The sequence below is a fragment of the Meles meles genome, chromosome 9 (assembly GCF_922984935.1).
Source record: "Meles meles chromosome 9, mMelMel3.1 paternal haplotype, whole genome shotgun sequence".
Classification (NCBI taxonomy): Eukaryota; Metazoa; Chordata; class Mammalia; order Carnivora; family Mustelidae; genus Meles; species Meles meles.
In genome coordinates this window covers 45286689-45299564 of record NC_060074.1, presented here as the reverse complement: position 1 = coordinate 45299564, position 12876 = coordinate 45286689, and the positions used below count along the sequence as shown (strand labels likewise).

Here is a 12876-nt window from a genome sequence, read left to right as displayed (position 1 = left end):
CCCTGTCTTCACCTGTTCTCTGGCCTTGCTCCCCACAGAGGCTGATGGCAGAGTGTGCCAGGCCAGCTGCCCCCCGCTGACAAAACTAGCTTCTCTGTGGCCTGACCTAGTCAAGGAGCAGGAGCATGATTTCTATTGGTGAGGGGGGCATGGGAGAGGGAGAGAGAGAATCTGAAGCAGGCTCCATGCCCAGCATACGGAGCCTGATGTGGGGCTCCATCCCACGACCCTGAGGTCATGACCTGAGCTGAAATTAGGAGTTGGACGCTTAACTGATGGAGCCCGTAGGCACCCCAAAGGAGCACGATTTCTAAGACGCAGCCCCATCTGGACTTCTCAGGGCTGACCTGGGAGAGAATCGTCCCCACGGTGCTGGCTGGTATTATCCAGATACTTTGAGAACTGGAAAGAGGAGGCAAAACCTACCCGTCTAGGCACCTGTTACCATATCAAACCCTTCGGCTCCCTAAAACTGCCATTTTATGAGGTTTAACTTCACATGAAAGGTTTTCACTTGCCACGTGTTGTGTTCTTAAAGGCAGCAGTGACACAGGTCACACCAGCAAGTATTTCGGAAGCGTTGACTCTTCGGAGAAGAACCACAAAGCGAAAGTGAAGGCAGATATGGAAGAAAGCGAGCAATTCATCAAGTATGTCCTGCAGGACCCCGTCTGGCTGCTGATGGCCGACACGGACGACAGCGTCATGATGACCTACCAGATGCCTTCCCGGTAACCCCCGACTTCTCCTAGGGACATGGGCTCACCAAGCAACAAGGCCACCCAGTCGGGGGGACTTCCCGCTGAGAGCCTCGCCTCTGATTGAGCAGACAGAGAAGCAGGGTCACTCTGGACGGCTCCGTGGTCCCGCGGAGAACTGCGGGTGACCTGCCGTGGGCTGGGAGGAGGACTGGCTCCCTCCCAACCCCTGTCGTGTTGCTGGGCTCACGAAGCGTTTGTGCCAATGTCTCCCTTTGGCTCAGTTGCCTGTTCCCCTGTGGGTGAAATGGGCTGTGGAGATAAAGGAGCTCAGGGAGGTGAGCAACCTGGGCCACCAGCTGCTCTGTGGTGAGCAGGTCTGTGCTTCCACCACTGGGACCCCGCATCAGTCTGGTCTAGGGACTGCTATGGTCCCTATGCCTCAGAGCCCCATGGTGGGAAGAGCCAGGGAAGGAAGGAGGGATTACCACAGAGGCTCAGGACTGCCAGGCCTCTGGGGGCAGGTGGAAGGGGTCCTGGGTTTCCTTGTCCGGGGCAGCTTCCAGCCAGCCCAGTGTCTGCTGGGGACCCAGGATGGTTACCCCACCTGCTGCCTCGATGGTCAGAGTCTCCAGCTAACCAGCCTGTGCAGAACCAAGCGTCTGTGGGTGCCCAACCGCCCTAATTTCAAATAAAACCTAGATTGTAATTTGGATTATTTTAATAGAAAAACTACAGATGATAGACTAGGGAATTTAAGGTGCCTTAAGTGGGGTAATTTATTTTAAAGAAAAAGGAAATTGGCATTAAATAAAATCATCTAAAATTAATTAATCCTGAAAGAGTTGCTAGAAAAAGAGGGTCTTTTTTTTTTTTTTTAAACCACAGAACCCCCTTCAGGTGCTGTACAGCTTACCTGTTTCTAACTGTTTTGTGAAGGAATCTGGAAACAGTGTTGAAGGAAGACCGGGAGAAGCTGAGAGCCATGCAGAAGTCCCAGCCCCAGTTCACCGAGGGCCAGAGGCAGGAGCTGCTGGATGTACATCCATGGCTGCGGGGCGGCCGCCTGCCTGCCGCCCTGGACCTCACGGTGAGCTCAGCACGCCTGTGCGCACTCTCCGCAGCCCTTGCTACTCTCAGTACCCCTCAAACTTCCAAAGCTAGAAAGAGTCTGTTCACGAAGACAAATGATCCCAGGATGCTACTGAATCTACTTTAAGGAACTTTGCAACCTTGTTCCCGAAAAGATCTTCTGAATATTCCCTCTCGGTGGCATACTGAAATTTGAATGTTGTTTCTTTCTTTCACTTGTTTTCAATTCAAAAAACAAACGTGGAAGCAGCTCTCCTACCATAAGCCCTCAGTGTCTGCATAGACCGTTAGATAACCGTGGGAACACCACTCCTTCCAGGCCTCAGGGACCTGCAGCCGCACCCTCCTCCTCCACAGGACTTGCGGAGTCATGTCTGTGCCCATCCCCACGCCCCACCCACCCTGAGCCCCACACCCTGGAAGCCATTCACTTCAGGGTCTCCATGTCCTTCAGCCTCCGAACGTGCTGCCTTCTCAGTCCTCCAGCTTCAGGACAGGACCCCGACACCCCCATTCCCTCCAGCACTGCCCACTGCTCCAAGTCGCGGTGCTCTTTCAGCTGGATCTTCATGGCGGCCTCCCCTCTGCACATCCTTCCCCCTTGTCCCTACGGTTGTGTCCCTGGCAGCCGTGCCCCGGCCAGTTGGAGTAAAGTGCTGCAAAGCCATAAAAATCTGATACGACACCCCCATCTGCCATCTGCCATTTCTCTTCCCTCACTCTCTGCAGCCACGTGGGCCTCTCGCCTGTCCCTCCTGCCACCCGGCCTTTGCACCTGCCCTTCCCTCTCCTGGGAGGCCCTTCTCTCGGTCACATGGCTCCTCCTGGCTTCCTTCAGGGGTTTTTGTCACACACCACAGGATTGACTGTCTGTCACCTCCTAGCAAAAACCACAAGCCTTAGTGGCCTAAAGCCATGAACACTTATGCTGTCCCAGTGTTTCTTTGGGCTGGGAATTAAGGAGCAGCTTACCTGGGCAGTTCGGGCTCAGGGTTTCTCGTGAAGGTGAGGGCAAGATGTCGGTGGGGGCATCTGTCATCACCTGAAGGCTGGAAGCCACACTTCCCAGGGAGCGAGACTCCACCCTGTGAGGGGAGGGTGTCACAGACCCCGCCCCCCCAAATCAGGGGCCTTCTCTGGTTCTGAAGGTTGTAGTTCTCATCCATGTGCTGTGTTCCTCTACGCTTTCATCTTGAATATACTGGGGACACCTGTCACTCGGGCTATTGTCCCTCTCCACTCCCAGGATCTCCCCTCCCCTCCTCTCCAGGGCAGAGATTTTCATCTTTGTTCGCTGGAGAATCCCAGTCCTTGGGACCTGCCTGGAGCATTACAGGTGCTCAACAGATAGGGAATGAGACAGTACTTTGCCGTGCCCACTTTCTGCACGAGAAAACTGAGGTTGGAGAAGGCAGTGAAACTGGACCTTGACTGTGGTCCCACAGGCAGGAAGGGGAGGAGCTGGGACAGAACCTTGAGCCTACTGGTCCCGCTATCCTGTCACCATGAAGAGCTGCCTCTCAGATAAGGCACTGGATGCTCCCCTGGCTGTGGGGAAGTGGGGAGTGGGGCCCCTGGGGAGCAGCTCTGACCTCCCTCAAGAGCAGGCAGGGTCCCAGCAGCCCCTCAGCGGCTTCCCGCTCTCCCCGCTCACCAGGGCTGACCCCAGGTCACCTGCACCTCCCTCAGGTCAGATCACTGTTTGGTAATGAAGGGGTCATTTTTGTTAACTGACTTTACATCTTTCCCTTTAAGGAATGTGTTTACTGTGGGAACAAGGGACAAGACAATATCTGCCCACCCTACGAGGAAGATACTCCTACTCTGGGTCTCAGTGAAGCCACAGACGCCAAAGAGGAGGAAAATGGAGCCCCCTTGAGTCACAGAAGTGAAGAGCGGACCTAGCTCTCCTCCCCGCCCCCCCAATAGCCCGTGATCTACATTAGATGGTGCTCAGAAGCGATGAAAGATTTTCACATCTGTTTGTAATGAAAGGGACAGATAAACTTATGTCGCTTTTTTTGTTTTAGAAAAAAAAAACATAGTTTTCTGAAGGAATGATTTAAAACTGTGGAGGGTGGGAAGGGTCGGGGAGGAAATACACTTCGGTATTTAAAACATAAATACAGAGTTTGGGACAGATCTCACTATTCCTTAACTTGAGAAAGCTGGAATGCCTTCGGCATGCAGCAGGGAGTTTGCCCTAGGGCTCCCAGAGGTCCGTGGCCCGAGGAGGCTTCTCCCTGGCCCTGGGTGTCCAGAGGCATCTTCCAGCCTGCGGCAAACAGCTGGGATGCTCCCGGTCCTTCCACAGCTGCCCCCAGGTATGTTTGGATCAGGTCAGTTTCTGTCCTCTGGGGTCTGCTCTGTATCTAGATCACCACTGAGACAAACTAGATGTTTTTAGAATGTACCAAATGGAGATCACAGCCTCTCCTAACTTTCTGTCAAAGTGTTTCGTGTGCATCAGTGTGAAGCATACTTCGGCAAACCAGCAGCTTCCGCTTCGGCTACTATGTTGGCAAACCTTTCAATCTAATGTAGCTTGTGTTTGGGCCAAGCCAAGGAGAGATGCTCACTCTGGACAGAAGAAGCCCCGTGGTTTGTCTGACTAGCTCCATCAGACTGGCACACACCCAGAACCTTCTGTGTATTTCTACATCATCGTTGGGTCCCTTTCAGACCATGACCCATATGTAGATAAAATATGGTGTTGACTATCTCTATGGCAACTTCCCTTTGCAGACCGGTCTCTGGTAGCCACATTTGGAACCTGTTGGTGTCTGTCCTTCAGCTGGAGCCTCCCAGACACGAGCTCCGACACTGTGAGCTGGTGACCCCATCTGTGTTTTCCTGAGTGCCGTGAGCTCGTCTCTCCCCACACCCTGGGCTGATATGCCAACACTTGTTCTTTCCATGAGCCTGACCTCACTCAGGGAAGCTTCCGGTCCCAGCAGTGACAGTCCTCGCGTCACCAGCACTGTCCGGTCACTGGGACACCTGTGGAGGAGTGAGGCCAGTCTGCCCCTCTCCTTACAAAACCTCATGTTGCTCCATGGATCCCAAGGATTGTTTGGGGAAAAGCTATGTTGGTCCCTGGAGTGAAAGTTACCGCAGGAGAGAGTTGGCTGAAAATCGGGTTGAGCTTGTAAAAACAGAAAGGAAAGCAGGCTTCCTCCCGTACTCCGACGGAGACGTGGCTGCAAGAGTCAGTGCGGCCTCCTTGTCATCTGCCTGGTCTTCAGTCTTACATTTGGATATTAATCCGATTTTTCTTAAACTCAAATGTAAGAATACTGATGGGTTTTTAAAATTATAAAGTGACAGCACCTTCAGATGCCCAAAATGAGATGGTAGCCTGTGTATTTGTTGGAGAATAGACGCCTTCAAACCTGCCCCCTGCCGCTGAGGTCTGATCATTAAGGGATTAGATGCTAGTCAATGTTATGTGTATGTTACCTGAACACACAACTGTCAAAACATTGTCCACAGTTACGAATGTTTACCATCAGCGTTATTTTATTATATGATCTATGCTCATTGATTGTTAAGTGCATAGCTTCACGCGTGCTGGGCAGTTGACAATAGGAGCATTTTGTGAAACTGTTTACACGGTGCCACGTATCAAGACGTGTTTCCCTTAGTATGTGTGCTTATACAGGGGTTATAAAACCTTTTTCTCGATTTTAAACTGAGCCTTCTTTTTAATCTATTCCTGAAAAGACATGTAAATAAGCTCTCAGAGTCTGTGTAATGACTTGGTCAGCCTTGCCGTTCACGTGGTTTGTTCACACACAGACCAAACTTTCTTCACCCAGTGCAATATGTTTGTTTACTGCTTGTGTCTTTTTATGACTGTTTTTGCTTTTTAGAAAATTGCTAAATAAAGCAAGTATATTTTTGTTGTTAATTGTATGTACTTTTAATGTAGCACGGGGCCAAAACCATGAGATCAAAGATTACCAAAAGATGAAACAAGAAAGAAAGGAAGAAAAAGAACTTCAGAAATGCTGTGTGAGGAGTTACGTCAGTCTCAAAGACCTGCCACATTTCTTCCATGGCACAGCTAGTCCCTTCCTGCGCATGCACGAGGGCATCTCTCTTCCGGGTACCCACACTGCTCGCTGCCCCAGCTGCCCAGTGAACTCTTAGGATGGAACATCACAGAATGTAAATCTAATCCTGTGATCCAGTGCTGCCACGGCTTTTCACTTGCAGACGCAGGGGTGGGGCTTCCTGACTCAGCCCCCAGCTCCAGTCCACTCTGAGATGGCCCCAAGCACCCACTCTCTTCCCTTTGGTGCGCTGTGTTCCTCCTGGGCTAGCTCGCAGTGTGCTGGCCACGGGGCTGAAGGCAGAAGTCAGAAGGATGCCAACCAGAAAGGCCTCGTGCTCCATCAGAGACCATAGAGGCAGCATCGCAAAATCCCCTCCCCCCACGCATCCTGTTCTTGCCATAGTGAAGAAGCCTTGCCGGGCCTGGTTAAAACAGAGGAGTCCTGCTTCCAGCTTCCTCCCACCTTTCATACCAATACCATGGGAAACAGAGCAAAGAGAGGAAGGGATCCTGGACCCAGTGCCCAGCCTTCCAGAAGCTCCCTGAGTAGGAGGGAAGGCTTGACTCCCTGCCTTCTAGCCTGGTGGTGATGGGGGGATGGGGTGGGGGTAGGGGAACAAAGGCAAAGTCCTCCAAGTAGGTATAGAAGCCTCAGCAAACTGGCCTTAAATGGCCAGATATGGCCGTTTCACCAAACTGAGTGCCACTGGGGACTCTTAATTGCATTTTTATTTACCATATAACCCCAAAGTCACCCCCTGGTTTATTTCCAGACCAAAAGGAGCTTCTCCAAGCTTTCTGGGCTGATTGCCTACAAGGGGCCTGGACATCCATAGGCTGGCCACTGCCTTTGTTCCCTGGGGATTTATGGCCTGCCACCCCTGCCGCTAACTGGTCCCCCTGTGGCCACCACAGCCCTGCCCAGACTCTGCTGGCCTCTGTTCCTGGATCTGGGGGGATCAAAGGGCCCAAATGCTCAGGAAGTCTGTGCTCAAGCAACCTTTGAAGGTAGGATCAGTCCAAGAGACAAATGGCAGGAAATGGGTCCACTAGGGGAGGCCATGCAAAGGAGGGAGAGAGGGCTTGGTGGCCCTGAGATGGAACAACCAGGCTTCTGGGAGGAAAGGGCCAAGCCAGCCAGCCAACGGACCCACTAAGGGAAATCGAGGCGAACTTCAAAGATGGGTCATTGGGGAACTTCTGGTCCAGCCAAACATCTTATTGACTCCTAATACCTTGCTCTATCCTTGTGCTTTTTTTTTCTCAGGGTTCTTGGTCACAATGAGGCATATCCCAGCCCTTAATTTCTCTTTCCTTCAACTCTATAGAGAGCATTCCTCAAACCACCTTCCCATGTAAGACTCTTGAGGTCCCTATCTCTCGGCTTCAGACCCCTCCCTTCTTCTGACAACTGTCATCTATCCTTTTGTTTTTACATAGTCAACTTTATATCATGTTCCATAACAGTAATAATAAGTCTTCCTTACCTTCTCTATAGATTGATTATAAATGTTGAAACCTCATGAACAGTGTTATATTGTTGTGACAGTGAAAGAACTATAACTCCTAGGTCAGCCAGTGTGCTGAGATTACATTTCTCTTTGGGGGAGCTTTTTGTTTTTCCTGGAGTTCCTAATTGCCTCTCATTTTTTGCTTATACTATTCACATTTATCAGGCCTTCCTCCCCATACCTATGCCCTATCCAATCAAGTGTTCTATTGGTCTTTTCCCAGAGGCCTCCCTTGGGGTGTTGACCATCCTGTTCCAACAGGGACTGTCTTTCATGGAGAACATTCTAAAATACCTCTTTGGCTTTGTTCAAATAATATAATGGGTAATGGGAGGCATATGCATCAGACTACAAGAAGTATCACTGAGGGTTTTTTTTTTTTTTTCATATTGCAGATTCTCAAGGTAGTGGAAACTTTATTGTACTTACTTAAGGGTCTCCTTCCCTTAAGTGATGTCGAAGTGGTAAAGAATAGTAAAGTCACAGGCCAGTTATAGGCTCTCGTGAGGTCCACAGTGAGCTCCCTCCCCTGTCAGACCCCCCACTAGGAGTAAGGGGAGGAGAGCAGGTGGGTCTCTGAGCAGCCAGGTGAGAGGGAAGGGAAGAGTCCTGAGCTTTCTGGCATTCAGGGGAGACTGAGAACAGCAGGGGATGACTGAAGTAAAGGAATAGGTTTCTCTACCTAGATGAGCAGTGCTATGCTGGGGAGGTCTTTTTTTTTTAATATTTTATTTATTTGACAGAGAGAAATCACAACTAGGTAGAGAGGCAGGCAGAGAGAGAGGAGGAAGCAGACTCCCTGCGGAGCAGAGAGCCTGACGTGGGGCTCGATCCCAGACTCCCTGCGGAGCAGAGAGCCTGACGTGGGGCTCGATCCCAGGACCCTGGGATCATGACCTGAGCCAAAGGCAGAGGTTTTTTTTTTTTTTTTAATTTTTTTTTTTTCTTTTTTACAGATAGAGAGAGAGAGAGAGAGAGATTACAAGTAGGCAGAGCAGCAGCCAGAGAGGGGAGGAAGCAGGCTCCCTGCCAAGCAGAGAGCCCGATACGGGGCTCGATCCCAGAGACCCTGAGATCATGACCTGAGCTGAAGGCAGAGGCTTAACCCACTGACCAAAGGCAGAGGTTTTAACCCACTGAGCCACCCAGGCGCCCCTGCTGGGGAGGTCATAGAAGCCTGCTCACAGAGAAGCAAACAAGAGGCTGAGTGATAACAGGTAATGGGAGGCGAAAATCAGCAGAAGAAACTCTCAGATAGTTATAGATAGAGGTCTATCTATCTTTAGATAGACTTTGGGAAATGTCAAACCTCTTACCAAAACCAGTCTGTCTGTAAAGGTCCTTCTGGTGGGGAGCCCAAAGTGAAATAGTCACAGGGAGTAAGATCCATCTTCAGGTGACTAAGGTGGGGCCTATCTGTGGCCATACCTACCACCCACTGCACTGCAGTCCCTGGATGTTTCCTTCCCTTATTGCTCTCCAGCCAGGCTAGGGACAACCCCTCCCCTTCCCTACCCACCCAGGCTTCTGCTGAGGCCACGCTCTGTGCTGGTTGTAGATAGGAGGTCCTGGGTACCCTTGACAAGGGATGCTTACAGTCTCAAGGGTTGCAGACAATCCAGTCTCTGGTAAGTAGTATGGGACTGGGTAAGGGTGCAGTGTGACCGTGGGGAAGGTGCCCTCCCCCCGGAAAGAGGAAAAGGAATAGGGAAGCCAGGCCTAAACAGTGGGGAAATAGATATTTGGAGGAGTGTTGAAGAATGTTCCAGGTGGAAGGCTCAGTCTGTGCAAAGGGCTGGTGGCCAGAGCCCATCTTGCCATTCCAGCTTTGCTGCACTGGGAAGTGTACATAGGCCAGTGGAGCAGGGAACAGGTGGCGTCCCCAGGGTGCTGCCCAAGGGCGCAGCCCCACAGCCCACCCACCCCACCCACAGGGAGGCCAGTCTGGCAGATGGGCGGCCCTCGGTGGGGGTGGTGGTCGTCTGGCGGACACAAGCTCACCCGCCACCCGCCGCTGCCGGACAAAGCAGGCCTAGACAAAGGCGCGGCCAACACCTGTCGCTCTTGGCTCGGCCCGCTTTTCTCCACCCAAGGGGCCGCAGCTGCCAACTGTCATGGGCATCAAGTTACGGGGACCAGAAGGCGGCCTACGCGGGTCTGTTGAGGGGAGGGCTGGGAGGGAAAGGGAGCTGAGGGGGAATGGGGCGGGGGACGAGGAACGGAGACTGGCCTGGGTGAATGAACAGGAGTGGGGATCACGGAAGGACGGTCGGCCAGGGAGCTGGGAGAACAGAGAAGAGTGGGCGGGGAGGAGGACCAGGGAAGGCTGGGGAGGAGTTCAGGGTTGTACAGCGGCAGGGTGGGGGGTGTGTGTGTTTGTGGCCAGCAGGGAAAGGGAGGTCAAAGAGGGGCAAGGGAGCGAAGGGGATTAGGGGGACATAGGGAGCTGGGTGGACAGCGATGATGATTAGAAGAGAATGGACGGCTGCTGGGGGTGGGGGGGGGTGGTACTAGGGAAGAAGGGGCTGGCGGGGGAAGGGTGACCTGAGAAGGAGCGCCTGGAGGAGGGGCGGCGCCGGCTGGCCGGCGGGCCCCGCCCCAATAGGATCCCCGCGAGGGAGGAGGGCGGTGTCGAGGATCGAGTCCGGTGTCTGGACCCACAAATGCGCAAGAAACTCAAGGGAGCTATGGGGCCGCTCCCATCCCCGCTACCCCATGGGCCCCCAACTCGCCGGGACTCCGTAGCTATCCCGGGCCGGACCCATATACCTTTCCAGGTCCACAGACCGCGGCCTTGTCTGTGGCTCTGTCCCACAGAACCCAGCAACCCGACACTCGCGCAAGAGCGCGCCTCCCGGGAGGCACCTTGCAGGAACTAAGACAAGTGTGACTGCATGAATGCTGCTCCCACGCACAGCAGACCTGGAGGCCTCGCTCAGGTAGGGAGGATAGCAGAAGCAGCCTTGACCGCCGCCCTGCGGGTCACCGCCCCCTCGGGTGCCCCAAGCCTCTGGGGTTGCGGAGAGGCGGGGCTGGGGGCCGCGGCCGCCGACCACGCCCCACCAGCTGCCCGCAGACCTCCGCGGCGGAGCCGGACAATGCGCGCCGCTCCCATTGGCCGCGTTACGCCTCCAAGCCGGCGGCTCGGGCCCGCGCGGCCAATACGTGCATTGAAATGCAAACGATGGCTATAAAAGGGGCGGGGCCGCTGCGGGCGGAAGATGCGGAGGAGCTAGGGCTGCAGCAGGCTCCCCCGTGCGCTGCGAGGGGCGTGGGCGCTCGCGGTGCTCGCTGCGCTCTGGGCGGTGCGGGCCATGGCTCAGGCCCTGGCCCCCCGCCGGGACCATCCGAGCCGGGAGAATGAGGACGGCTGGGAGACCCGGGGGGACCGCAAGGTGCGGGCCGGGGCCTCAGGGGGACAGGGGAGCGGGCGGGAGGCCCGGGACCGGGGCTCAGCCGCCCGCTTCCCGCAGGCCCGGAAACCCCTGGTGGAGAAGAAGCGGCGCGCGCGGATCAACGAGAGCCTCCAGGAGCTGCGACTGCTGCTGGCGGGCGCCGAGGTGAGGCGGGCAGGCGGGCGCCCGGGGGCCGCTGGGCCGGAGAGCGGGGTTCGCTGCGTGGCCTGGCCTCACCGATCCCCCACACGCCCCCCGGCTCTCCCGCCGGCACAGGTGCAGGCCAAGCTGGAGAACGCCGAGGTGCTGGAGCTGACTGTGCGGCGTGTGCAGGGCACGCTGCGGGGCCGTGCGCGCGGTGAGTGGCGGTGGGGCGCGGGGCGCGTTCGCCCAGCCGGCCCGGGTCGCGGCCTGGGGACCTCCCCGCCCGGCGCCCCTGTACTGTCGGCGGCGAGGGCGACCTCCGGGTCCCCTGGGTGAGCCCTGTCCCCGCGGGCTGGGCGGGCCTGGCCACCGCAGTGGTGGCTCACCGGACTCGGCGCCGCTCTCTCCCTCCCACTCCTGGGCGCAGAGCGCGAGCAGCTGCAGGCGGAAGCAAGCGAGCGCTTCGCGGCTGGCTACATCCAGTGCATGCACGAGGTGCACACGTTCGTGTCCACGTGCCAGGCCATCGATGCCACTGTCGCCGCAGAACTCCTGAACCACCTGCTTGAATCCATGCCTCTGCGCGAGGGCAGCAGCTTCCGGGATCTGCTGGGGGACGCCCTGGCAGGGCCTCCGGGAGCCCCTGGGTGCAGTGGCTGGCCCACTGGAGGAGGGGTCCTGGGATCCCCTATGCCCAGTTCCCCAGGCCCCGGGGACGACCTGTGCTCCGACCTGGAGGAGGCCCCCGAGGCTGAACTGACCAGAGCTCCTGCTGAAGGGCCAGAGTTGGTGCCAGCAACCCTGGGCAGCCTCACTGCTGCCCGCATAGCCCAGAGCGTCTGGAGGCCTTGGTGACTAACATCACCCCGCCTTTTGCAAGGGTTGTGTGGCCTTCCCTTGCTCTGTTCCCTCCTCCCTGCCGTTCACAGGTGGTGGGGCTGGGTCCTGGCTGGCTCCCAGGTCTGCCGGCTCTCTTCCTCCAGTGGCTGGGATACAGGGCAGTCCGGGTGACCAGCCCTAGTCCTGTTTCTTAAGAAAGTATTTCTTATGGACCCCACAGCCCCCCAGGAGTGGGTGGAGGGCGGGAGCTGCAGGCAGGAGGAGGAATCTCACTGAACTACTAGGGTTCTCCAGGGTTTCACTGGTCCAGACTTCTCAGGTACTGTGTGGATCTGGGGGCAGAGGTGAACAGAATGGTGCCGAAGCCCTTCTTGGTGCTGGGCACTGGTGACAGGACAGAGGGAACCTCCAACCCTGACAGCCCTGGCCTGAGCAGAAGCTTGAACTTGCCGCTTGAGTCAGGACGCAGGGGAGGCAGGGGCTTTCTGTGGCATTTCCTCCACCTGCCAGAGAGAAGCAGAGCTCCCTGGACCACTTGAGTCTGTGTATTGGGTTACCATCAAATGTTCCAGTTTTATGAAATAAAGCATTTTGGAGAGTTAGTTACCCTTTTGGAGTAAGACTGAATGATGTGATCTCCTTGATGGATCTAATGGGTAAATACTAAACTAGGGGTGTTTTTCTTGTACTTGATGCTGGCAAATGTTTCTAAAATCTCCTACCCTTTGTCAGCACCATGACGAGCACAGTGGTGATGGAGAGCAGACACCTGCGGCATGTCTCACAATGGACACCGCTCCCACCTCCCTGGGAACTGTGTGCATCCTGGACAGGGACACCGTTGCCATGGGGTTTGTCTCCAGAGTAATGAAGTAGCAGGGGAACAGCCTGTCCCCCACCATTCTCTGGTTCAGGAGCTTCTAGGAGTAAAATGAATGCCTACTTCCTAGCCATGTGGTTTGGAAGTTTCTTTCGAAGGCCTGTTTTAGGATCCATGAGTGTGACGCAGATGGCGGTCTACTTATGTGAGGTGGTCACTCTTCCTGACAAAAGAGGGATCTTCCCCCAGTACCAGTGAGTTCGGGGACATAGAGACCCGCCCCATTCATGGCTTGAGATGAAATTGTCATGGTTCTACT

At 55.1% G+C, this 12876-nt stretch overlaps 2 protein-coding genes across 6 annotated transcripts in view; both read left to right on the top strand.

Annotated features, from left to right (window-relative positions):
* PER2 (period circadian regulator 2) overlaps positions 1-5700 on the top strand; it is a 39719-nt gene extending 34019 nt beyond the window's left edge. For all 4 annotated transcript variants that reach the window (XM_046019058.1, XM_046019057.1, XM_046019056.1 and 1 more), the window contains exons 21-23: positions 539-731; positions 1638-1788; positions 3546-5700. In XM_046019058.1, the coding sequence (XP_045875014.1) occupies positions 539-731; positions 1638-1788; positions 3546-3695 (494 nt within the window). In that variant the 3' untranslated portion in view covers positions 3696-5700. The remainder of the gene's footprint in view (positions 1-538; positions 732-1637; positions 1789-3545) is intronic.
* Positions 5701-10024: 4324 nt separating this feature from the next.
* On the top strand, positions 10025-12343 carry HES6 (hes family bHLH transcription factor 6). 2 transcript variants are annotated; one of them, XM_046019193.1, is made up of 4 exons: positions 10025-10297; positions 10832-10918; positions 11030-11111; positions 11325-12343. In XM_046019193.1, the coding sequence occupies exons 1-4, from the start codon at positions 10253-10255 to the stop codon at positions 11750-11752; spliced, it is 642 nt and encodes a 213-aa protein (XP_045875149.1). In that variant the 5' UTR covers positions 10025-10252; the 3' UTR covers positions 11753-12343. The 2 variants fall into 2 exon arrangements, with proteins under 2 accessions (XP_045875149.1, XP_045875148.1); XM_046019192.1 differs by lacking the exon at positions 10025-10297 and adding an exon at positions 10589-10753.
* The last annotated feature ends 533 nt before the right edge of the window (positions 12344-12876 follow it).

Excerpts from the sequence above, each read along its gene's own strand:
- HES6 (XM_046019192.1), top strand. The coding sequence starts at position 10,673 with ATGGCTCAGGCCCTGGCCCCCCGCCGGGACCATCCGAGCCGGGAGAAT. Across the intron at positions 10,919-11,029 it reads TGCTGCTGGCGGGCGCCGAG|GTGCAGGCCAAGCTGGAGAA; the intron begins GTGAGGCGGGCA and ends CCGCCGGCACAG. Across the intron at positions 11,112-11,324 it reads GCTGCGGGGCCGTGCGCGCG|AGCGCGAGCAGCTGCAGGCG; the intron begins GTGAGTGGCGGT and ends TCCTGGGCGCAG.